Source organism: Phyllobates terribilis, unplaced genomic scaffold (assembly GCF_046119375.1).
Source record: "Phyllobates terribilis strain yellow unplaced genomic scaffold, ASM4611937v1 Scaffold_12__6_contigs__length_324123572, whole genome shotgun sequence".
Taxonomy (NCBI): Eukaryota; Metazoa; Chordata; class Amphibia; order Anura; family Dendrobatidae; genus Phyllobates; species Phyllobates terribilis.
Window position 1 is genome coordinate 295,391,142 of NW_027362772.1, and position 27,011 is coordinate 295,418,152.

General features: G+C 47.7%; 1 protein-coding gene and 1 long non-coding RNA gene across 2 annotated transcripts in view; both read left to right on the forward strand.

The window, feature by feature from the left end:
- The window catches only part of LOC141171635 (indolethylamine N-methyltransferase-like), an 81,422-nt gene extending 80,565 nt beyond the window's left edge, over positions 1-857 (forward strand). The window contains exon 3 of the mRNA XM_073655305.1: positions 98-857. Coding sequence (XP_073511406.1) covers positions 98-521 — 424 coding nt within the window. The 3' untranslated portion in view covers positions 522-857. The remainder of the gene's footprint in view (positions 1-97) is intronic.
- Positions 1-27,011, forward strand: part of LOC141171637 (uncharacterized) — a 599,137-nt gene that overhangs the window by 514,697 nt on the left and 57,429 nt on the right. The gene's annotated exons all lie outside the window — the stretch shown is intronic.

The window sequence follows — 27,011 nt, forward strand, 5'->3', positions numbered from 1 at the left end:
ATGCCACTTCATCATTGCCCCTGATACAATGAGGGAGAATGATACTGATACTGATGGTGGGACAATCACTTTCTTTGTCTTTCTATTATTTTTTTAGTGACCAGTTTAAGGACAAAGACAAAAAAGTGAGATCAACAGTTAGACGTGTTGTGAAAGTTGATCCTGAGAAGGAAAGTCTGATGAATCCGATGGTCTCACAACCAGCAGATGCTGTGATCAGTGTGGAGCTCCTGGATGTTCTCAGCCATGACAAAGATAAGTACATGAGATATCTCAAGAAGATGGAATGGGTGCTAAAAGATGAAGGACGCCTTATAATAATTGGAAATTCTGAAGCTACATACATGAAAGCCGGTGAAAATAAATTTAATGTTCTCAATTATGATGAGGATTTTCTTAAGAAAGCTCTAGTTGATGAAGGCTTTAAGATTGATTACATTAAGGTTAAGAAGAAAGACGTTATGAGTGACCTTACCGATTCTAAGGCTCTTATGTTCATTGTAGCTCAAAAGAAGAACTAGGTTGAAACTTACAAAGTCAACAAATCATTAGTTCATATATTAAGCTTAAAAATATATAGTTAGTAACATATAACGTAAAAGGCTAAAATACATATATACTTATACTGCATATATGTGTATATATATATATATATATATATATATATATATATATATACTGTATATTCAGTGCTATTATAGGGGCCTTGCCTATAACTGGTTCTGGGTAATAATGCTGAGACCTGATCTGATCACCCGAGAGATGAAAGAAGCATAACGTTTTGGGATCAGTTGCTGCTTGTTCTTCTGTTCTCTATTTGCTTTACATTAGTAGTGTAATAAAGTGAAGAGCATTCACCTGTTTGTGTCTTTTACTTTGAATGGAGACAGTCACCTGCTTTATGGGTTTTACACAACTTTATTAACGACTCAAAAATTCTGATCCCGAGATTAGAAATAAATTTAATCTACTTATTTTCCAGAAACAATCTCCCTGGTATTGGAATTTAGTCCTATTCAAGGTAACAGTGTGTGAAGATCTCAGGTTGTGGGTTGTAAACTAGTGTTGAGCCACCCCCGTAGTGTTCGAGTTCGGTTCGGTTCGTCGAACACCTTCGAACACCGTTAAAACCAATGGCAGGCAAACAAAAACACATAGAAACACATAGAAAACACCTTCAAAGGTGTCCAAAAGCTGACAAACTGCTCAGAAGACACAACTAACACATGGAAAAGTGACAAGTACATATAGTCATGCGAAAAGAAAAGAGGTGGAGGAGTAAAAGGAGGGGGAGACACAGATATAGGCATGTCATGCCCTTCTAAAATCCAAAAAGTGAGAAGCCGAGACGGCCAGTCCGCTCCTGCCTGTGCCACCTCCGTGTCGCCGGGTTTGTGCCAGAGCCGCGGTGAACCCTGACGGCCAGCCCCCCTCTCCCAATACTGGTGCCTGTCCGCTGGTGGGTCGAGAGAGCCCCCCTGTGGTGGAGGCAGCTCTAAGCTTTTTAATTTAAATTGTCCCTCTAATTTGAATGAATACACTTTAAATCCATTTACAAGGATCTATTGGAGGGCAAGTCTCATGCCAGCAGCCGCGTAATTCCAGCTCCAGTAGCGTCCACTAAAGCTGCTGCAGTTAAAAAGCTTTTATAAGGATCGAGCTCGGCTGTCCACCGCAAGGCATCCTAGTGCCAGTCCCAGCCCCTATGCCTTGGGGTGCCTCCTGATGCTCTTCACTAAGTATCCCGTGGTCCCGAAGCATTTCCTTTGAAAAAATTAAGTGTCCAAACTACAGGTGGTGTAGCTTGCTTAACAGCCGGGATAATCCGCTGACTAGCAGACACTGCTACTAGGCACAAAGTATTTCCTGGGCTAGATGCAGTTAAAAATTTGTAAGTAGATACTCTCGTTGGATGCTGAGAAAGCATTCCATAGAGTCTCCTGGCACGCCATATATGATTCTCTTAAAAAGCTTGGGGTAGGGGTCTAGGGGACCCTTTTATAGCCAAAATCACGGCCCTGTATCACAATACGTCACCTAGGCTGAAGATAAATGGAACTGTAGCACCGAGGGCTCGGTTGCTACAGACGTATTGCACCTCACCCAGAGGTGTGATATCTCACTCTCAGATAAGGATGGAGTGTGGATCAGGACCCGACACCTGCATGCATTACACCACATTGCCGTGGGGCAGGGCGATCAATATGCCCCTGAGATGGGCACGACAGTCCCTGTCCCTGGCTGGAGTGGGGGGAGGGAACACTGAGGAAGGGGAACCCTGCAGTGCAGGAGCAGGGAGGAAGCAGTTCCTGGGTGCATTGAGAAGGGAGTATAAAAGGTGGGCACCATCTTAGTTCAGTGCAGAGAAGTCTGAGCAGAAGTGGCAGGGAGCAGGGGCTCTGCATGAGCTCTGCTCCGGAAGCGGGCCTAGTAACAGAGGCCCAGGCCTGCAAGAGGGAGAAGGAAGGAAGAGGAGCGGAGAAGGCTCCAGGAACGAGGAATGAAGGGATCCCAGGGGTGCGGACGGGCGAGTCGCCACCGCACGCCCGAATCCACCTGCGTGGAGGGGTCAGGCCAAAGGGGGAGACCGGTCCCCGAACTAGTGGAGGCAGGAAACGACCCTCAGCTAGAAACCGGAGGCTCTGACATTTTATGTGGCGCAGCCCCTTGCTCCACCCGCTAGGAAGGCACCACATAGGGTCAGGGAAACTGGCGCCAAGTTTACCAAGAGGAGGCCCGAGGCAGCCGGACAGAAGTGTTGGTAAGAAAGGCCAGACAAAGGACACACAAAGGGGGTCCTGTGAAGCGCTCCAAAGTTATCTGGGAGTTGTCTGAGCCCCTCACCTGGTGAGCACAGTACGACGTGGGCAGCCGTTACCTGCAGACGTGGTCTGGATAATAAGAACTGTGAGTAAAGGCCCTGAACTGCATCACTGACTCCGTGTCGTTACTGCTGCTGCCCTGCACCATCACCCCCATCCTCCGCATACACTGCCCTGAGGCTATACTCCTCCCGTGGGGAGTTATGCTACGCTCTGCTGCACCCACAACACCAGCCTTAGCGGTCTGCCCTGTAGCGGCGGTTCACTCTGACCGCAATCCACGGGTGGCGTAGTCGGACATTTAAACATCAAAACCACATAAATAGTTCCGCCACTGGTTTGACCGCCCTGAGCCACGGAACCGGATCGCCGCCACGAAGACTACAACCACCAGCATCCACCAAAAAGGGTCCGGCTCCGGGTGTCCCAAGGCCCAGGGGGTGCGTCAGAACATTTTCATCACCTTTCACAATCACCAATGGGACAAGGCAGGGATGTCCTCTGTCCCCTCTCTTATACATCCTAGTGACGGAGCACCTGCTCTCATCAATTCGCCATAACCCCAATATTAGGTGGATTGAGGTGGGAGGCACCGAGTACAAGTGCTCTCTATTTGCTGATGATGTCCTAGTATATATCACTCAATCACATATATCCATCCCTGCTGTTATGACTGAAATAGATCACTTTGTTACATGGTAAAATTTTAAAATCAATGCAGCGAAGTCTGAGGCCCTCGATGTCTCCCTCCCCAAATCCATATAGGATTCCATCCAGTCCAACTTTCCCTTTGCCTGGCCCTCACAGGGTATCAAATACTTAGGAATTCCTATTCATAGAGACCTCTCCCATCTATGTTATCTTAATTTTGGGCCCTTTATTGAACAATTCCATACAGACCACGGTTGGCAAGTTAGAACTGTAAGATTCACTACGTGAACCACTGGTGTTTTGTGGAAAAGCACATGTACACCGCGTTCCAAATTATTATGCAAAAAGTGTTTAGGAGTGATAAGGGAAGAATTTGTTTGTTTGTCAGTTAAACTCATTGATGGTGATGTGTGTCTGGGCTCTTTATATCACTGTAAGCAATTGCAGACACCTGTGCTAATTAGTTTGGCAGGTGTGTCCAATGAAAGGCAAGACTACTTAAGAAGGCTCTCTCACATTATTAAGCAGCCTACATTTTCTGCCAAAATGGGAAAGAAAAAGGATGTGTCGGCTGCTGAGAAGCAACAAATTGTGGAGTGTTTAGGTCAAGGCATGACTACAATCAACATTGTGCGATGATCAGGATGAAGTGTCTTGGCAATCAAGAAGTATGTAGCTGATTCACAGTACACACGTGTGCGTGCTGATAAGGGCAAATTGAGGACTCTTTCCTACAGGCAATTACGTCAGGTTGAAAGAGCAGCGGCAAAAAAGCCTTGTCATAGCAGCAGACAAGTTTTTGAAGCTGCTTGTGCCTCCAACGTCCCCCGAACAACAAGATGCAGGGTCCTTCAGAGGTTTGCAGCTGTGCATACGCCATCCTGTCGACCTCCTCTATCCACTTCACACAAGCAGAAACGGCTCCAGTGGGCCAAACATTACATGAAGACTGATTTCAAAACTGTTTTGTTCACGGATGAGTGCCGTGCAGCGCTCGATGGTCCAGATGAATGGAGTGGAAGATGGCTGGTTGATGGACACCCCACGCAAACACGGCTACAGCGCCAACAAGGAGGAGGTGGAGTAATGTTTTGGGCTGGAATCATGGGGAGAGAGATTGTCGGCCCCTTTAGGATCCCTGAAGGCGCTAAAGATGAACTCCATAATGTATGTGGATTTTCTCAAACAGCACTTCCTGCCATGGTTCAAGAAGAAGAACCGTGTATTTCACAGCAAGATCATTTTTCTGCATGATAATGCACCATCTCATGCTGCACATAAAACATCTGCATCTCTGGCTGATATGGGCATAAAAGGGGACAAACTTATGGTGTGACCCCCATGCTCCCCTGACCTCTACCCCATTCAGAACCTTTGGAGCATCATTAAAAGGAGTGTCTATGATGGCGGGAGGCAGTTCACATCTAAGCAACAGCTCTGGGAGGGTATTCTGTCCTCATGCAAAACAATTGAAGCAGAAACCATCCAAAACCTGACAAATTCAATGGACGAGAGAGTTCAGAAGCTCCTTTCGAACAAGGGGTCCTATGTGAAAATGTAACATCACCTAGAATAAAGTTTTGAGTTGAAAACTGTTTGATTTCAGTTTCTAACAACCTGCTAATGCTTATAATTTCAAAAATGACCATTTTTTTGGTCTTTATTAAAATGAAAAGGTTGATCGAAAAGTTTGGGGGATCTAAGAGTGTGGCAACCCAGTAGTCATGATTACTTCGAATTCTGACAATATGAGGGTCATGCTGCAGGTAGTGCAGCAAGAAGGCACTTATGTGTCTTGCGCATCTCGGAGCCCCAAAATTATTTTCCGGGCTAGATGCAGCTAAAAATTATTTTTAATTTTAAATCTGGTGAAGCTTATTATAGATGGCCTAATAGGATCAGTGCTGCACACTGCTACAAAGCCCAAATTATTTTCCAGTCAAGATACAGATAAACATGATTAGTAATTTGAAAGCTTAAAACGGTTGGTAGGGTGATTTTAACCAATCATCAAGCTTTTACTCTCCCCAGGATGACACAGGGGTAGAAAAGTCGTTTCGGATCCATGATTTGTTCATCTTTATGAACGTGAGTCTGTCTACATTATCAGTGGAGAGCCGCGTGCGCTTATCTGTCAGCACACCACCAGCAGCGCTGAACACACGTTCAGACAGAACGCTGGCTGTGGGGCATGACAAGATCTCCAAGGCGTAAGTGGCTAGCTCCGGCCATTTATCCAGATTGGAAGCCCAAAAAGAGCAAGGGTCCAGTGACACAGTCGTGGCTTCAATGTTTACTTGGAGATACTCCTGTACCATCGTCTCTAGGCGTTGACTATGTGTCAGACTTCTTGTCTCCTGTGGCCTTGCAAAGGATGGGCTAAAAAAGTGGTGAAATGATTCCGCAAAATTGATGTTACCAGCAGATACTGTGGTTCTGTTACGGTTTGAGTGCTGAACACTTGACGGTCCCACGGTTGGCAAGTTGGAACTGTGAGATTCACTACGTGCACCACTGGTATTTTGTGGAAAAGCACATGTAAGATTCTGCAACAGTCTCTGCTGATACTCCTGCATGCGTGCATCCCTTTCTATGGCAGGAATAATTTCTGCAAATTTACTTTTGTACCGGGGATCTAACAGTGTGGCAACCCAGTAGTCAGGATTATTTCTAATTCTCACAATTCGAGGGTCATGTTGCAGGTAGTGCAGCAAGAAGGCACTCATGTGTGTTGCGCATCCAGGAGCACCAAGTCCCTGTTGTGTTGGTGGCGAGGTAACAATCATGCTTCCTTCCTCTGTCCTCTCCCCCCAACCTCGTACAACAGAAATGTGATCAAGGTCTCCCTCATCTGATGAGTCTTCCATCAGTTCGTCCTCCACTTCTTCCTGGGCTCCTGCACCTTCCTCACTAGTTTGGCTGCTACCATGCGCCCTGGTAAAATCATCTCCCCCACCCTCACATGCCTGCCGCCTTGGTGCTGCCGACCGTCTGGACCTTGCAGATGTTAGCCCTTCCGCATACAACTCCTCCTCCTCTACTTCCTCCACCTCCTCTTGTGCCACCACCTGACTCCGAATTCTGTTTAACATGTGCTCCAGCATGTAAATCACCGGAATAGTCATGCTGATAATGGCATCGTCAGCACTAAACATCTTCGTCGCCATTTCAAAACTGTGCAGAAGGGTGCATAGGTCCCTGATCTGAGACCACTCCTCCAGCGTGATTTGCCCCACCTCTGAATCTCGTTGGCCCAGGCTATACGTCAGAACGTATTGCACCAGGGCTTGTCGGTGCTGCCACAGTCGCTGCAACATGTGCAGAGTTGAATTCCACCGGGTAGGCACATCGCATTTTAGCCGGTGAAGTGGCAGGCCCAACGACTTCTGTAGAGATGTAAGTCGCTGAGCTGCGGGATGCGAACGGCGGAAGTGAGCACACAGCGACCGTGCCCTCTGCAGAAGGCCATCTAGTCTGGGATAGTGGGCTAAAAATTGCTGGACAACCAGGTTCAACACGTGAGCCATACAAGGCACGTGTGTGACATTGCCCCGGCGAAGGGCCGCACCCAGGTTTGCAGCATTGTCGCACACGGCCTTCCCTGGTTTCAGGTCCAGTGGAGACAACCATTCATGAAATTGGTTCTCCAGAGCTGACCACAACTCCTCAGCTGTGTGACTCACATTTCCCAGACATTTCAATGTAAAAACCGCCTGATGACGTTGAGCCCTACTGCCAGCATAGTAAGGAGGTGTGCAGGATCCCTTCTGCGCAGTTAGAAAGCTTGTGGCATGACCAGACAGGCTTTGGGTGCAGGTGGAAGACCGAGAGGAGGTTGAGGAGGCAGAAGCAGTGGAGGAACTTTGACATAAAGAGGATTGACGCACAACTCGTGGGGACGGCAAGACTTGGACAGCAGCCCCTTGTCCTGCTGTCACCATAGTTACCCAGTGCCCAGTCAGCGACATGTAACGCCCCTGTCCATGCCTACTCGTCCAAGTGTCTGTGGTGAAATGCACCCTGTCACACACAGAGTTTCTCAAAGAAGCGGTGATGTTGTGTGCGACATGCTGGTGGAGCGCAGGCACACCTTTCTTTGAGAAGTAGTGCCGACTGGGCATCTGGTACTGGGGCACTGCGACGGACATAAGGTCTCGAAAATCCTCTGTGTCCACCAGGCGGAAAGGCAGCATTTCTGTAGCCAAGAGCTTGCAGATGGTGAAATTCAACCTCTTAGCTTTCTCATGGCTAGGAGGAAATGGTCTTTTACTTGTCCACATCTGAGGGACCGAGGGCTGGCTATTGTGCTTAGACGGGGTTGTTAAGGGTGTCCCCGGCAGTTTGCCGGTCTGTGAGGAAGATGCAGGCGGACATGTTAGGTTGCCTTGATCCAAAGGTGGTGCTATCGATGTCGGACAGCGCTCAAGACCAGCTGGTGTTACCACCTCCAAAGAAAATGATGACCTGCCAATCACGCTGGCTGTTGCGGGTAAAGAGGTGGCAGGTCTGCGCCCCAAAACAGGTGTGACTGCTGTCCCCCCAGTCACAGAGGATGAAGAGGCCGCGGATGCACAAAATATGGCAGACGGTGGTTGGCCCGGCCGGCTAGACCGCATTGTAGCACACTGAGCTTCCCACTGCAACTTATTCTTCATGTCCATGTGCCGGTTCATGCATGAAGTACTCAAACTATGTATTTTTTGGCCTCTACTTAGCTTTTGCTGACAAATGTTACAGATAACACGAGTTGGGTCATCTTTATCGATCTGAAAAAATGCCCAGGCTATGCAAGGCTTAGCACCCATGCGACCTGAAGAGCCACCACGACTTGTGGTGAGAGGCAGAGTTGTGTTTGAGGATGCAGTTGTTGACGTGCTTCCAGTACTACGTCTCTGTCCAGGAAGGCGCAACCTGACCTCGTCGTCACTAGCATCTTCCTCCACCTCCTCTGCTGACCTCATCTCTTGGCTGACTGTGGGTTGACAGTAAGTGGGATCTCCGACCTCATCATCATCACCCTGTGCGTTATCACACCCGTCGTCCTCAGAGCCAACCTGTTCCTGCCCTGACAAAAAACTAAAGTTGTCGCTCCAATCAGGTATTTGAGTCTTATCATCGTCTTCCTCATTGTCTCCACCAACAGGAGTTACAGTTTGGGAATGAGGGTCTACATTATGGTCAGAACCTTCTGCGTCTGGTCCTGGATCCGACTCATAAAGATTCTGGGCATCAGTGCAGATCATTTCCTCGTCTGGATTCACAGAAGCGCTGGAGTCGACCTCTGATTCCCAGGCTATAGTATGAGTAAACAGCTCTGCAGACTCAACCATCTGTTCTACCTCATACTCAGACGGGCAGCTGGAGATTTGGGAGCTGTGAGGAAGCAAGTGCGATTTGGGTGACACCTTTGAGGACTGGAGTATTTGTGATGTTGAAGTTGATGTGGAGGAGAGCCCACTTAAAGGAGCACTTGATATCCGTTGAAGCACCTGCTGTTTTTGTGCCTCATCTGGAATTTGTAGCGATTGGCGTGGCCGTAAGAAAGGGATCTTATCACATTGTCCGCTAAAAGAAGTAGACATTTTAGTTTGGCTGGAAGATGGTCTTTCTTCTGCACCTACCCCACGGACACAACCTTTTTTCCCCTTCCCAACACGCCTATTCCCCTTTCCACCAGCAGCAGGCCTTTTTCCACTCATTTTGGTGGTTAACTAATTCACAACTCTGGAGTTGTTTGCACAAAAAAACAATGGATGGTAACCGAGCAGAGCTGAGTGGCCAAACTGTGGTATTAGGCCAAAACTATTGGCTGGGTTAGATGCAGAAAAAAATTATTTTTAATTTGCAACCTGATGGAGGTCAGTATAGATGGACTAATAGACCAAGTCCCACACACCGCTAGAAGCCCAAATATTTTTTCAGAGCTAGATGCAGAAAAAAATTATATTCAATTTGCAGCCTGCTGGACGTCAGTATAGAAGGACTAATAGAACAAGTCCCACACACTGCTAGAAGCCCAAATATTTTTTCAGAGCTAAATGAAGAAAAAAATTATTTTTAATTTGCAACCTGATGGAGGTCAGTATAGATGGACTAATAGACCAAGTCCCACACACTGCTAGAAGCCCAAATATTTTTTCAGAGCTAGATGCAGAAAAAAATTATTTTTAATTTGTAACCTGATGGAGGTCAGTATAGATGGACTAATAGACCAAGTCCCACACACCGCTAGAAGCCCAAATATTTTTTCAGAGCTAGATGCAGAAAATTTTTTTATTCAATTTGCAACCTGATGGAGGTCAGTATAGATGGACTAATAGACCAAGTCCCACACACTGCTAGAAGCCCAAATATTTTTTCAGAGCTAGATGCAGAAAAAAATTATTTTTAATTTGCAACCTGATGGAGGTCAGTATAGATGGACTAGTAGACCAAGTCCCACACACTGCTAGAAGCCCAAATATTTTTTCAGAGCTAGATGCAGAAAAAAATTATTTTTAATTTGCAACCTGATGGAGGTCAGTATAGATGGACTAATAGAACAAGTCCCACACGCTGCTAGAAGCCCAAATATTTTTTCAGAGATAAATGAAGAAAAAAATTATTTTTAATTTGCAACCTGATGGAGGTCAGTATAGATGGACTAATAGACCAAGTCCCACACACTGCTAGAAGCCCAAATATTTTTTCAGAGCTAGATGCAGAAAAAAATTATTTTTAATTTGCAACCTGATGGAGGTCAGTATAGATGGACTAATAGACCAAGTCCCACACACCGCTAGAAGCCCAAATATTTTTTCAGAGCTAGATGCAGAAAAAAATTATATTCAATTTGCAACCTGCTGGAGGTCAGTATAGAAGGACTAATAGAACAAGTCCCACACACTGCTAGAAGCCCAAATATTTTTTCAGAGCTAAATGAAGAAAAAAATTATTTTTAATTTGCAACCTGATGGAGGTCAGTATAGATGGACTAATAGACCAAGTCCCACACACTGCTAGAAGCCCAAATATTTTTTCAGAGCTAGATGCAGAAAAAAATTATATTCAGTTTGCAACCTGATGGAGGTCAGTATAGATGGACTAATAGAATGATGCTATGCCCAAAAGATTTTACTTCACTAGGTGCAGTAAAAAAATTGGTATTCTATACACAGGTGGTATATCTTGCAACACAGATAGGCTACTCCACTGACTAACACACTCTGCAATAGGCCAAAAAGGATTAGCTTTGCTAGATTCAGCCAAATGCTGTGAAAAAAACTTGCACAGCACTGGCACAGACCTGCCTGGCAAAAACTGATAGGAACTGATGTAACCTAGTCCTGAAAAGGACTCCAATTACAATTAGTCTTTACTCCCACAATCTATCTATTTAAGAGCACAGACCTGCCTGATAAAAGTCGTAGGAAATGCTGTAACCTAGTCCTTAAAAGGACTGCAATCACAACTATTCCCTACTCCCAAGCTATCTGTATATTTGTGCGAAAATTGGCTTGAAATTAACAAGGTATAGCGCACACAGCAACAGCGGTGCCGTCTAACACACAGCTGCAGCAGTGAGAAAATGGTGGCGACGGGCAAAATGGCTTGGTCTTATAGGGCAAGGACATGTGACATACACTGCCAATCACACATGCCCTTGCTTGTGTGAAAAAAAGCACTTCGCTCCGTGTGTGCGCTGCTGATAGGCTGACAGATTGCACCTCCCCACTGCAAATGCGGGAAAGAGAAAAAAAAATGGAGATCTTCATTGTTCCTGCAGAGATCCATCCCCTGCCCCTCCCCCCGCCCCGCTGTACACTCAAACTGCGTATTAACATTAATTTTCATCATTACTGAGAAAAAATCCAGTTATGATTTTGGTGCACGAACAGTTATCGAACATAACCTCGAACAGCCGAATTTTTCTCAAATTGTTCGTGTTCACCGACCGGCTCGAACACCGCCCAAAACAGCTCGAATTTGAGATTGGCGAACAGTTCGAGTAGAACAACGCTCATCTCTATTGTAAACATTCGGCTAGGCAGGTTAACTATGCAACAATATTTTATTCTTTAAATCAAGGTTTTGCAATAACTCCAGTTAAATGGCCAAAATACAATTGTCTCAGTCCACAAGATTCCCTCCCCAGGATGGTGGTTCTATTACCTTTGTACCAGGTGATACTCACTATCTCCCAACTTTTGGTTGGCCCACAGATTTTGTATCTCCAGCCAGTATAGTCTGTATTTGACGCGCCCCCTGGGCCGTGTGTGCACGTGTGTGGGATACCCGGAGCCGGGTCTCTGGGGGTGGTAGTCTCCGTGGCGGCGACCCGGTCCCGTGGCTCAAGGTGGTCAAACCAGTGGCAGTCTTGTATAGGTTTTAGGCTAATTGTCCGACTACGCCACCCGTGGATTGCGGTCAGGGTGTTGCGCCGCTGCGAGGCAGACCGCTGAGGCTGGTGTTGTATGCGCAGCAGAGAATGGGATGACTCCCCAAGGGAGGAGTATAGCCTCAGGGCAGTGAGTGTGGATGATGGGAATGATGGTGCACGAGCGCAGCAGGAACGACTCAGAGTCTTTGCAGTGCAGTTCAGGGTCTTTACTGATGATAATAAGGCAGACCCTCCCGGGAGTACTGGCTAGCATAAGAGGCCTGGTCAGTCTGTGAGCAAACAGGAGTTCCCCTGGCCAGGTGGAGTTGTAGGCCTCCCCGTCTGTCTGCACTCTTCCTGGCTACCTTGCTGTAAGCGAGTGGAAGTAGCCCACATCCCTGAGTGTACCGTGTAGTGCTCACCCGTATGGCTGGTGACTTGGGGTCTTCTGATAGCCTCCGCTCCTCGATGGCGGTGCTGGTCCCTTGCTCGTGACTGAGCCTCCGGGCTTCTATGGCCAGAGGACCTGGAATCCCCTGCCGGCTTGTTTCTGCTGCTGGACTTAAAGATCCTTGCAGCCTCGGACTCCGGTGTCCGGTTCTTAGATTCTTCTGCCAGGACGAACTCTGCTTAGCTCAAGTTCCTGGTCTTCAGCTCCTGCTCTTACAGAGCTCCTAGCTGTTACTTTCCCTGTGTCTGCTTGTTCTCTCCTAACCCCGCCCCAGACCCAGTTTATAAGGGCAGATTCCTCCCCTCCCAGGACTGGGCAGGAGGTGTTGCATGTTTAAGGGCTCCTGACCAGGAAACCTCCCACTTGCTCTCAGACGTAATATTTCTATCACTGTGGCAACCAGACCCCTGGGGTGCCACATATTCACATTCCACAATCCTCCAGACAACAGATAAAACAATGGAAGCACAGGTATCCAGCTGCAACAGTCCTTTAAGAAAGCGTAATTCCAATTGACAGATCCCACAACTGTAGCACATTTATCCAGCCCAGTCAGTACTGATCTCCAAAACTTCATAGACCATCCATCCATCCCTGGGCTACAAGACCTCAGTCTAGATCCTATCCCTTTGACGATGTTCCACATAACTCCTTGACTAAACATGTGGCTTATTGTCTACCTCCCTGGGATCATTCTCCTGGGTGGGCAGCCTCCAACCTGGAGAATGCATGTGAGACCCTCTTCGGTGACGGTTCCGCTGGGTCCACTTTCCCCATCCACACAATGGGACTACTGGCTGAGAGAACAATGGCTTAAGTCCCTTGACATACTAATGAGATTAATTGACTTTACATTTACCTTTAGCAATCTCTTGTCAGGCCTTATGTATACACAAGTTCCAACAGCACATCTTCCACTACTTACTGTCACTGAATGGAAACACTGGCTCCTGAAGCCAAATACTTTACAAGTGAAATTAGTGCTGGCGAACAAGAAGAACATTAATAAAACAAGTCAAGCAAATCTCTAATAAAACATAACAATAAGATTGATGGCACCGGGGCTCCATGCTGGAAAAAGTCCAGTAGTCTTTAGTAAGTGGCCAGCTCCTCATACAGTGTAAAACCATTCATGGCCCGGAAGCTGTCAGTAGGTTTTTGCTCCTTCATTTGCGAGCAACATGATAAAGTGCAAAGAGAGCCTGAATCCAACGATGTATTACTTAGTTTACTGGAAGCAGCGGTTCTGACACAATCAGAGTTTAGATTTAGAAATACAGCCGAGATGAGAAAGCTGCCCCCACCCACACCACAGCAAACCCCGCCCACACCACAGCTTCCTCCGCCCACACCATAGCTTCCTCCGCCCACACCACAGCTTCCTCCGCCCACACCAGGCTCTGTATGTACATTGTCTATAGACAATTCGCTGCTTATCACAGGAGGGGACAAAGGCCGACTAGTATGAACTTGTTCCTGTATCTGCTGTAGTCCAGACAATGATAATCACATGGTGATAAAACCTTTAGTGTAAGTAAACATCAGCACACAGCCTGACATGTGACACATCGTTGAATTCCATGTCTCAATCCCCACCTAATATTATGACGCCCCCCCTGGGCCATATTCTTTAGGGGAATACCCGGAGCCGGATCAGATGGGGGTTGTAGTCTTCCGAGTGGCTGTGACCCGGTCCGTGCCCAGGGTGTCAAACTCAGTTGTATGTGGCAGTCCTACAGATGTTATTAAGTTCTTAATGTCGACTACGCCACCCGTTGTATTGCGGTCACTATGGCCGCCGCTGCAGCAGGGTCCGCTGAGGCTGATGGTGTAGGTGCAGCTTTTGATGGTATAACCCCCAACGGGTGGGGTATAGCCTCAGGGGGTCAGGTGCAGAGGATGGGGGTTGTGGTGGTGCAGCGTAGATGTAAAATGAAGACAGAGTCGGGTTGTGCAGTTTAGGGTATTTACTCACTGCTGATGTTCCGGTCACTCCAGCTTCAAGTGACCACCCGAGCCGTGCTGCGTCCACCAGGTCCTGGATCCAGCCAACCCCCAAGCAAGTCCGGAGCGTGACCCTGAGCTCTCCTTCTGTCCTTTCCTCTGGCCGTCCCCACTAGTGATCCACCTAGGTCCAGCTCCCTCGGGCCTTCTGTTGGGAGACCCTTGGCCTTGGGTTCCCTGACCCTCCACGTGGTCTGCCTTTGGGGTGGATGTGGTGGGTGGCCGTGGCAGACGCTGCCCACGGCCTCCGGTCTCTGGCTAGGGTGTGCTTTTGCCCCCACCAGTTTGGGCTCCGGTACCCAATTGCCGACTCTTCACCCGGGGATTGAATTTGGGTTCTTAGAGTCTCTTCTTTTTACCCCCTCTGGGTCTCTCTTTCTTCTCCTCTCTCACTCTGGCTCAGGCCGCTCTGCTCCTCTGCTCTCTTTCACTCCTCTGCAAAGGCTGACTTACTCCACTCTGACAGACTGACTGACCCTGATCTTTGATGGTGCCCACCTTAAATACTCCCTCTATGTGTGAGCTCAGGTGACCAGCACCCAATGAGCTCCTATCTTTACCCAGGCTGCTCCCCCTATCTGCCCCTACACTACTTGGGATGTACCACCCCCCTCCCACTCCAGCCAGGAACAGACTCGGTCGTACCTGCACATTTCTAAGTGGGAGTACCGTTGGTCTGTTCCCCGGAAATGGAATGTGTGTAGTGCATGCAGCCTACCGAGCTCAGTTCCACACTCCATCCTTACCCGGGAATGGAATATCACACCTCTGGGTTGAGGTGCAATACCCCTGTAGCAGCCGAATCCTCAGGGTGCTACAATTACATAGCAAAAACCTGCTGACAGCTTTCCTTTAAGTCAACACGTTTTTTTCTTATCCTTGATTAGAATACATCTGCAAGAGACATCTGCAGTTCATTGCACAATATCTAATCATTTCCAGAGCTGCGTTCCTATGAATCTCAGCCTGTGAAGAACTTAATTTTGTGTAAATGCTGCAATACAATAGCATATATATTGATTGGATAGCCAAATATCAATAAAAATATCAGCTTGACATGGAAAAAAATTATGCCTCACATAAGTCCAGTAATGTAAAAATAAAAAAAATACAAGTTTCCAAAATAGTGACAGAAATCAATTTCTTTTAACAATTTTTTTTTTCACTCCTTAAATAAAATCTGCCATGTCACCAATGGAAATTACTCTGAACATTTGTAGTGTATAGAGAAAACTAGGTTGGATAGTGTTTTTTCATGGTAATACATTTGTGTTATGTTCTCCAGTTAGTAAGTAGGCTTCCCAAGGGATAGGGGAAACAAAAGGAGTACTATCTAAGTGTAGTATTTGTATGATAACAAAAAGGTGAGGAATTTGTGGTATATGCTCACCTGAGATGATTGTGGTAACTAGGGCACAACTCTAGAAAGATCCAATATTAACCACAATGCAGACTGCAGCTAGCCTCGAGGTACGTGGAATTACTTTCAATGGAGTTCCAATGAGGGAGAGTGTAAGCAAAAGAAAATTCAGGTGATCGGCGCTTCCACAGTGGGAGTGTCGCAGAGAGTGGATACGTTTTTTGTTTTCCAAAGAGGAGGTGACATCTTCATCAGCTGTCTGTGACCCCTGATGAAGGCTGTATACAGCCGAAACGCGTTGTGTTTCAAATGCCATTTTTAATAAAAATCATAGATGAGCTCAGCTCCATTACGATGGATATTTTACTATCCCTGTTTCAACCTCCTTTTGAAAACAAAAAAGTATCCAATCTCTACCACACTCCCATTGTGGAAGCGACGATCACCTGGATTTTCATTTCCTTGTGTTCTCTAGTTTATGAATACTGAGACTTTGTCAAGAGGACTGGTTTTATCATTGAAATATTAATAGTTTTCCACATGACTGACTCATGAAAATACCTTGTGATATGATAAGTAACACTTAGCAGCTTTTTAAAATTGCAAATTAGATTTCTAGTTATTATATAAAGTCCTTGAGTTTAGGGAGAGTCATTCTGTCTGTGATACAAGATTAGACAATGGATTCCAAAGACTATAAGCTCTATCATAAATGTGGCTATGATTCCAAACAATTTCTGGAGCATTATGTGTCAGATAGCCCAGAAATGGTCTTTGAAGAGGATTTCTTGAAATTTCCCATTGAAAATCTCAGAAAGACTTTCACAGAAGGTATGCATTGTTTAATATTTAATCATTTTTTTCAAACCTTTACTATATATTATTTACGTTTGCCAAATTTGCAATATTCGCCGAACATTACAAAACGCCATAGGATTCAATGGGGGGGGGGGGGCAAAAAATATGCATACACAACACCTTCAATGAGCCCAAAAGCTGCCAAAACACATCAAATTAGGGGTAGACACCTGGAAAGTGCCATCAATTGACCCATAGTGCCATAATTATTATTATTATTACAGTGACATTTATTCCGTGGCGCTCTACATGTGAAAAGGGGTCACCGACTGGTACAAGAGGAGAGAGGACCCTGCCCGCGAGGGCTCTCAAGCAATCTACAAGGGATGGGTGAAGATACAGTAGGTCAGGGTACAGCTAGTCGTGCAGCTGTTTGCTGAAGAGAGGGATACAGCAGATTGTACGCTTGTCAGAAGAAATTGGTCTTCAGCTTCCTTTTCAAGGTTTCCATGGTAGGCGACAGTCTGATGTGTTGGAGTACAGAGTTACACAGTAGGGGAGATGCACGGGACAAATCTTGTATGCGATTGTGGCAAAAAGAGATAAGAGGGAAGTAGAGAAGGAGATCTTGGAAGGATGGGAGGTTGCGTGCAGGTACTAGTACAGGGAGACTAGGTCACACATGTATGGAGGAGACAGGTTTTCGATGGCTTGGTATGCCAAAGTTAGGCTTTTCAACTGGAGTCTCTGGGCAACAGGGAGCCAGCACAGGGATTGACAGAGGGGAGAAGCCTGGGAATAGCCGGGTGAGAGGTGGAATAATCAGCCAACACAGTTTAGGATAGATTGGAGGGGTGCGAGAATGGCGGAAAGGAGGCCACAGAGCAGGAGCTTGTGGTAGTTGAGGCGGGAGATAATGAGGGCGTGCACTGGTGTTTTTCTAGATTCATGATTGAGGAATGTGCGGATCCCCGAGATACTTTGGAGTTGGAGTCAGCAGCAAGTGGAAAGCGCTTGGATCTGACATTTGAAGGACAGATCAGAGTCAAGCTTGTGGAACTGGGAAGAGTGGGCAGCCAATCACTTTGATGGATAGGTCACTTGGGGGGGATGAATGAGATGGTGGAAAGATGATGCATTCTGTTCTATTCATGTTAATTTTTACAAATCTAGCAGAGAAGAAAGATGAAACAGAACACACATTGTGGGATTCTGGTCAGTAAGGAGGTGATATCAGGTCCAGAGAGATAGATCTTTGTGTCATCAGCATAGAGGTGATACTGAAAGCCGTGAGACTATAAGCTGTCCCAGGCCGAAGGTGTAGATGGAGAAGAGAAGGGGTCCTAGAAATGAAACTTGGAGGACACCAACACATAGGTGGTGAGATGAGGAGATAGTGTGTGAGTGTGAGACACTGAATGTCCTGTCGGTTAGGTATGAAAATTTCCAAGACAGGGCCAAGTCTGTGATGCCAAGAGATGAGAGTTTGTAGGAAGAGGGAATGGTCTACTCTGTCGAAGGCAGATGACAGGTTTAGGTGGAGGAGGACAGAGTAGTCTTGCTTGGATTTGGCCGTTAATAGGTTGTTGTTGACTTAACTCAGGGCAGTTTCAGTGGAATGGTGCAGTTGGAAGCCAGATTGTAAGCAGTCAAAGAGGGAGCAGGAGGAGAGAGTGGGAGGACAGTTCAAAATGGACGTGTTGATCCAGTAGTTTGGAGGCATAGGGGAGAAGTGAGATAGGGAAATAGCTAGACATAGGGTGGGTCAAGGGAGGGCTTTTGGAGGATGAGTGTGATTGAGGTATGTTGGAATCATGAGAGGAAGACGCCAGTTGTTAGTGACAGGGTGAAGAGGAGGGTTAGGCTTGGGACGAAGACTGTGGTACGGTTTGGAATGAGGTGGGATGGTATTGGGTCAAGTTTACAGGTGGTGAGATGTGATTTTGAGAGTAAAGATGATCTTCCGTGATGATGGAGAAGCTGGTTTTGGAGGAGGAGAGTTAAGTAGTTATGAGGAGGGGCTGTTGGGACTTTAATCAAAAGCTTAGCCCTACGTTGTCAATCTTCTGCTTGGTAATGGCAGGCTGTAGGCTGTCTTGAAGAGATGAGTTTTCAGGTTCTGTCTGAAGGATCTGAAAGTGGTGGCTAATCGGACATGTTGAGGCACAGAATTCCAGAGGATGGGGGATATTTGGTAGAAGTCTTGGAGGCGATTGGGTGAGGAACAAATAAGTGTGGACGAGAGAAGGAGGTCTTGGGAGGACCAGAGATTAGGTAAAGGAATATATCTGGAGATTAGTTCAGACATGTATAGAGAAGAAATGCTATGGATGGCTTTGTACATCAGTGTTAGTAGTTTGAACTGGATACGCTGGACAATTAGGAGTCAGTGATGGGATCTTATAGATTGCAATCTTATAGATTGCCGGAGCCAGTCCACAGTAAAAAAAGCAGCCATAGAGTGGCCGGGAACCTTCACACATGCTCTCCTTAGCCAGGGCTGCTTCTCGGCAGAGTTGGATGGGCCTTCCAAAGAACCAGAGGCTCTTCTGGTGGGCCATGGCTTCTCCTTCAGAAGAGTTCATAGTGCAAACTTTGCAGCTGCTATGGGGCTCTTGAGTGGGGGAGAAAGGTGGGCCCACAGAATCAAATCCTCTAATGGGCCCAAAGGCTGACTGAATTCCGACGGGAGTATTGAAGCTGGTACTCAACAACTGCCCTCTGCTGCTCACAAATCTTTCCCAACATCTGCAATGTTGATTTCCAACATGTGGTGACATCGCATAGCAGTCGGTGAGCTGGAAACTGCAAATGCTGCTGAAGCACTGACAGGGTGGCAGAAGCTGTAGCTGACTTACTGAAATGGGTACACACGCATTGTACTTTCACAATAAGCTCTGGTAGGTGTGGGTAGGTTTTGACGAACCGCTGAACCAAGTTGAGCATATTTAGTGCTGTCTCATTACTAATGTGTACCCCTGTATGGAGAATAATATCAGAACCAAAGAATTAAAAGATGAAATATAGCCTACATTGTATACCACGGTACTAAGAAAACCAATTTAGATTATATCTTGTGTACCCCTGTGACAACAATATCTGCACCAAAGAATTAATTTCACTAGAGTAGAACTAGTATAATGGGGACCAACAACACTTCCACTACAGCCAACCCAGCAGATGGAGACCCAATCAGGATTCTCCACATTTCCAAAGATTAGTGGCAGACACCACAAAAGTGGCCTCAATTTCAGTACAGTAGAAACAGTAGAATTAGGAACGACACCTCTTCCACTACAGTCAACCCAATAGATAGAGAGACCCAATCAGGATTCTTGACATTTCAAAAAATTAGGGCCTAAACCACCTAAGTGGCATCAATTTCAGTAGAGTAGAAATAGTAGAATTAGGAACGACACCTCTTCCACTACAACCAATGCAGAAAATGGAGAACCAATCAGGATTCTCCACATCCAGCTGTTACAGGTAAGAGAAGTATATGGTGCCGGAGATCGCGGTATGCATAGACACTGAATGCATACCGCGAGCATCAGCGCCATAAGTACATATCTGACCCGAAGGAATGTTGCCGCGGCACCTCTGTTTTGGCCGGAGTCCGGGGAGGAGTGTGGCGTCGGAATCGGCGCATGAGCATAGCGCGCTATCCGGTGTCATTTTAGTGAAGATACATTGGCTCCGGACAGCACGGTATGGGCACACGCGTACTCTGGCACCACATTCCTTCCCCGACCTCCGGATGGGGGCAGCACATAACAGGATGGGGGAAGCACATAACAGGATGGGAGCGCAGGATGGGGGCTGCACATAGCAGGATGGGGGCTGCACATAACAGGATGGGGATGCAGAATTGGGGCTGCACATAGCAGGATGGTGGCTGCACATAACAGGATGGGGGAGCAGGATGGGGGCTGCACATAACAGGATGGGGGTGCAGGATGGGGGCTGTACATAGCAGGATGGGGGCGGCAAGTAACAGGATGGGGGAGCATATATCAATAAAAATGCTTGCCACCCGGGCATAGCACGGGTTCACTAGCTAGTAACTATTATAATGGAGACCAAAACCACTTCCTCTACAGCCAACCCAGCAAATGGAGATCCAACAAGGAGGGTTCACATTAAAAAAATTAGGGCCTGGCACCACCAAAGTGGCATCAATTTCAGTAGATTAGAAGCAGTATAATGAGGTCAGACACCTCTTCCACTACGGCCAACCCAGTAGATGGAGACTCAGTCAGGATTCTCCACATTTGCAAAAATTAGTGGCAGACACCAGCGAAGTGGCATCAATTTCACTACAGTAGAAATTGTAGAATTAGGAATGACACCTCTTCCACTACAGCCAACCCAGCAGATGGAGACTCAATCTGAAGTGCACCATGCTCTCCAGTCATTCACCACGTCAGACTTGTAGTCTGTTGTGCTGGTCTAAAAAATGTGTGAAAGGACTCACAGAAATTGCTTCTGCCACTTACACTACTGCTGCTAATATTTTGGCATTGACGAATTGACATGCTGGAGGTTGGAAGTGTAGAGCTGCGATGCACTCTGTGTGCCTCCATGCTGTCTTGGAGAAAACCTATTTTAAGGTTGTGTAAAAGCGTGTTTCGATACTCCAGCATTCGCGAGTCCCTTTCCAGGACAGGAAGTAACTGGTAAAATTTACTCTTATAACGTGGATGTAACAGAATGGCAACACAGTAGTCAACACTATTTCGAATCATAACTACAGTATATGAAGATCAGGTGGCAGATAGTGTGCAGCAAGAAGGCACTCATATGTCGAGCTCTTCCATGAGGTTCAAGCCCATGCTGTGTTGGTGGCTGGGTAACTCCTACGGATAGGGCATCAATGTATGATCGGCCGGGGTCCCGCACGAGGCACCCTCGGTGATCAGCTGTCATCGGTGCCGGCGGTGGCCGCCGGCCGGAAGTTCTCACCTGTGGGGCTCTGCAGTCAAGTGGTAGTGGCCGCCGCAGTGTACTGCAGATCCGCCTCCCATTCAATTGAATAGGAGGCGGATGTGCAGTACACCGCGGCGGCCACTACCACTTGACGGCGGAACCTCGCAGGTGAGCACTTCCTGCCGGCGGCTGCCGCCGACACCTATAACAGCTGATCGGCAGGGGTGCCGCGTGCGGGACCCCGGTCAATCATACATTAATACCCTATCCCACAGATAGGGCATCAATGTAAAAGTAGTGGACAACTTCTTTAAGTTCAACGCCACTAAGTAGTAGCTGACTTTTAGCAGAGTGTATCATGTTTGTCATAGAACAAAAATATTTTTTGAACCACGGCTAGCAACAGAAAAAATATATTTTTTTTACTGTGATACACTGTGTGATAGACTGACAGGAAGTGGGAGGAGGCCTGACAGGAAGTGGTGGATGCGGAGACTGCCGTGTGCTGCAAGAGTTGTGCTGTGTGTGGAGAGAGCTCCTGGGAAGGGAGGAGAGCCAGGCGGAGGTGACCGAGCGGACCGGGAGGACCAGTAGGAGGCGACCGGAGGGACGAGCGCAAGAGAGCGCTGTGGCAGCGTGCAGTGCCGGCCGGCGGAGGGTGCCAGGTGGTGGTGACCAGGAGATGATCAGGAGGACCGGTAAGAGGCGACCGGAGGGACGAGCGCGCTGTGATAGCGAGCAGCGTCCCTAGAGGAGGTGAGTGAGGGGCAGGAGGCCGCGATAAGCGGCCCTACTGAACCCAAGTGTGTACTGTACTGTATTGTATTTGTATCTGTATTGTAATTGTATTGTATTCCCTAGTCCATATTTAATTGATTACCCCCCGTCCATATTTAATTGATCACCCCCCGTCCATATTTAAATTGATTCCCCTGAACACCCCCGTCCATATCTAACTGATCCCTCTGACCACATTAAATTGACCCCCCCGTCCTCATTTAATTGATCCCCGACCACCCCCCGTCCATATTAAAGTGATCCCCCTGACAACATTTAAATGATTGACCCCCCCAGCCCATAATTGATTGATCCCCCTTGTCCTATTTAATAGATTCCCCTTGTCCACTTTTACTCATCCCCAGTCCCTATCTATTTGCCTTATCCCCCACCATATTTAATTAACCCCTGTCCATAATTAATTGATTGATTCCCCAGACCACAATTAATTATTTCCCCAGTCCATATTTATTGATATTATTGATACTTATTGATCCCCAGTCCTTAGTTAATTGACCCACCGTCCATACCTATTTATTTGCTTTACCCCCCATCCTATTTAATTAAACCCCCTGTCCATAATTAATTGATGGATTCCCTAGTCCACAATTAATTATTTCCCCAGTCCATACTTATTGATCCCAGTCCATAGTTAATTGACACACCGTCCATACTTAATTAATCCACCTGACCCACTCAGCTGATCCCCCGTCCATACTTAATTGATACTTAATTGATCCCCTGTCCATACTTAACTGATCCCGCGCCGATATCTAATCGATACACTTGCACATCCCTAATTGATCCCCGTCCATACACCTATATATAAATAATTGTGTTTTGTACTTGTACATATATACTGACTGTATCCCCATATTTAGAATGACGTCCATGTTGGCCGGAGCTGTGCAGTGTACATCTTGCGCAATGTATGCATTCCCTGAGCTACCGCTCAAGGATCCATACTGCTGAGAGAGATGTGAGCATATCGTGCACTTGGAAGCCCAAATCCTGGATCTAAGTGCTCAGATAGCGGTACTGAGGAGCATCGACAACATGGAACGCAGTTTGCTGCTCACCGAGCAGACACTCAATGGGTCAACACTGGGGGTGGAGCTTAGTGGGGAAGCGCAGGCTGAACAGGCAGGGAGCTGGGTAACAGTTAGAAGGGATAGACGGAAGAAGTATAGGAAGGCTGGTTCAGAACCGGCATTATTGGAGCACGACAGATCCTCTGACCGCCGGGGGAGTGTATGCTCCAGTAATGAGGGGGAGGGAGGAAGTGTAGGGCAGGCTAGACAGGTCCTGGTAGTGGGTGACTCTATTATTAGGGGGACAGACAGGGCAATCTGTCACAAAGACCGGGATCGCCGAACGGTGTGCTGCCTCCCTGGCGCTCGAGTCCGGCACATCGCGGATCGGGTTGACAGGTTACTGGGTGGGGCTGGCGAAGACCCAGCGGTCATGGTCCACATTGGCAAAAATGACAAAGTGAGTGGTAGATGGAGGGGCCTTAAAAATGATTTCAGGGATCTAGGTAGGAAATAGTGTTGAGCCACCCCCGTAGTGTTCGAGTTCGGTTCGGTTCGTCGAACACCCGTGTGTTCGCCGAACTGTTCGTCGAACTGTTCGTCGAACACCTTCGAACACCGTTAAAACCAATGGCAGGCAAACAAAAACACATAGAAACACATAGAAAACACCTTCAAAGGTGTCCAAAAGCTGACAAACTGCTCAGAAGACACAACTAACACATGGAAAAGTGACAAGTACATATAGTCATGCGAAAAGAAAAGAGGTGGAGGAGTAAAAGGAGGGGGAGACACAGATATAGGCATGTCATGCCCTTCTAAAATCCAAAAAGTGAGAAGCCGACACGTTCAGTCCGCTCCTGCCCGTGCCACCTCCGCGTCGCCGGGTTTGTGCCAGAGCCGCGGTGAACCCTGACGGCCAGCCCCCCTCTCCCAATACTGGTGCCTGTCCGCTGGTGAGTCGAGCGAGCCCCCCTGTGGTGGAGGCAGCTCTAAGCTTTTTAATTTAAATTGTCTCTCTAATTTGAATGAATACACTTTAAATCCATTTACAAGGATCTATTGGAGGGCAAGTCTCATGCCAGCAGCCGCGTAATTCCAGCTCCAGTAGCGTCCACTAAAGCTGCTGCAGTTAAAAAGCTTTTATAAGGATCGAGCTCGGCTGTCCACCGCAAGGCATCCTACTGCCAGTCCCAGCCCCTATGCCTTGGGGTGCCTCCTGATGCTCTTCACTGAGTATCCCGTGGTCCCGAAGCATTTCCTTTGAAAAAATTAAGTGTCCAAACTACAGGTGGTGTAGCTTGCTTAACAGCCGGGATAATCCGCTGACTAGCAGACACTGCTACTAGGCACAAAGTATTTCCTGGGCTAGATGCAGTTAAAAATTTGTAATTAGATACTCTCGTTGGATGCTGAGAAAGCATTCCATAGAGTCTCCTGGCACGCCATATATGATTCTCTTAAAAAGCTTGGGGTAGGGGTCTAGGGGACCCTTTTATAGCCAAAATCACGGCCCTGTATCACAATACGTCACCTAGGCTGAAGATAAATGGAACTGTAGCACCCTGAGGGCTCAGTTGCTACAGAGGTATTGCACCTCACCCAGAGGTGTGATATCTCACTCTCAGGTAAGGATGGAGTGTGGATCAGGACCCGACACCTGCATGCATTACACCACATTGCCGTGGGGCAGGGCGACCAATATGCCCCTGAGATGGGCACGACAGTCCCTGTCCCTGGCTGGAGTGGGGGGAGGGAACACTGAGGAAGGGGAACCCTGTAGTGCAGGAGCAGGGAGGAAGCAGTTCCTGGGTGCATTGAGAAGGGAGTATAAAAGGTGGGCACCATCTTAGTTCAGTGCAGAGAAGTCTGAGCAGAAGTGGCAGGGAGCAGGGGCTCTGCATGAGCTCTGCTCCGGAGGCGGGCCTAGTAACAGAGGCCCAGGCCTGGAAGAGGGAGAAGGAAGGAAGAGGAGCGGAGAAGGCTCCAGGAATGAGGAACGAAGGGATCCCAGGGGTGCGGACCGGTGAGTCACCACCGCACGCCCGAATCCACCTGCGTGGAGGGGTCAGGCCAAAGGGGGAGACCGGTCCCCGAAACTAGTGGAGGCAGGAAACGACCCTCAGCTAGAAACAGGAGGCTGTGACATTTTATGTGGCGCAGCCCCTTGCTACACCCGCTAGGAAGGCACCACATAGGGTCAGGGAAACTGGCGCCAAGTTTACCAAGAGGAGGCCCGAGGCAGCCGGACAGAAGGGTTGGTAAGAAAGGCCAGACAAAGGACACACAAAGGGGGTCCTGTGAAGCGCTCCAAAGTTATCTGGGAGTTGTCTGAGCCCCTCACCTGGTGAGCACAGTACGACGTGGGCAGCCGTTACCTGCAGACGTGGTCTGGATAATAAGAACTGTGAGTAAAGGCCCTGGACTGCATCACTGACTCCGTGTCGTTACTGCTGCTGCCCTGCACCATCACCCCCATCCTCCGCATACACTGCCCTGAGGCTATACTCCTCCCGTGGGGAGTTATGCTACGCTCTGCTGCACCCACAACACCAGCCTCAGCGGTCTGCCCTGGAGTGGCGGTTCACTCTGACCGCAATCCACGGGTGGCGTAGTCGGACATTTAAACATCAAAAACACATAAATAGTTCCGCCACTGGTTTGACTGCCCTGAGCCACGGAACCGGGTCGCCGCCACGGAGACTACAACCACCAGCATCCAACAAAAAGGGTCCGGCTCCGGGTGTCCCAAGGCCCAGGGGGCGCGTCAGAACATTTTCATCACCTTTCACAATCACCAATGGGACAAGGCAGGGATGTTCTCTGTCCCCTCTCTTATACATCCTAGTGACGGAGCACCTGCTCTCATCAATTCGCCATAACCCCAATATTAGGTGGATTGAGGTGGGAGGCACCGAGTACAAGTGCTCTCTATTTGCTGATGATGTCCTAGTATATATCACTCAATCACATATATCCATCCATGCTGTTATGGCTGAAATAGATCACTTTGTTACATGGTCAAATTTTAAAATCAATGCAGCGAAGTCTGAGGCCCTCGATGTCTCCCTCCCCAAATCCATATAGGATTCCATCCAGTCCAACTTTCCCTTTGCCTGGCCCTCGCAGGGTATCAAATACTTAGGAATTCCTATTCATAGAGACCTCTCCCATCTATGTTATCTTAATTTTGGGCCCTTTATTGAACAACTCCATACAGACCACGGTTGGCAAGTTAGAACTGTAAGATTCACTACGTGAACCACTGGTGTTTTGTGGAAAAGCACATGTAAGATTCTGCAACAGTCTCTGCTGATACTCCTGCATGCGTGCATCCCTTTCTATGGCAGGAATAATTTCTGCAAATTTACTTTTGTACCGGGGATCTAACAGTGTGGCAACCCAGTAGTCAGGATTATTTCTAATTCTCACAATTCGATGGTCATGTTGCAGGTAGTGCAGCAAGAAGGCACTCATGTGTGTTGCGCATCCAGGAGCACCAAGTCCCTGTTGTGTTGGTGGCGAGGTAACAATCATGCTTCCTTCCTCTGTCCTCTCCCCCCAACCTCGCACAACAGAAATGTGATCAAGGTCTCCCTCATCTGATGAGTCTTCCATCAGTTCGTCCTCCTCTTCTTCCTGGGCTCCTGCACCTTCCTCACTAGTTTGGCTGCTACCATGCGCCCTGGTAAAACCATCTCCCCCACCCTCACATGCCTGCCGCCTTGGTGCTGCCGACCGTCTGGACCTTGCAGATGTTAGCCCTTCCGCATACAACTCCTCCTCCTCTACTTCCTCCACCCCCTCTTGTGCCACCACCTGACTCCGAATT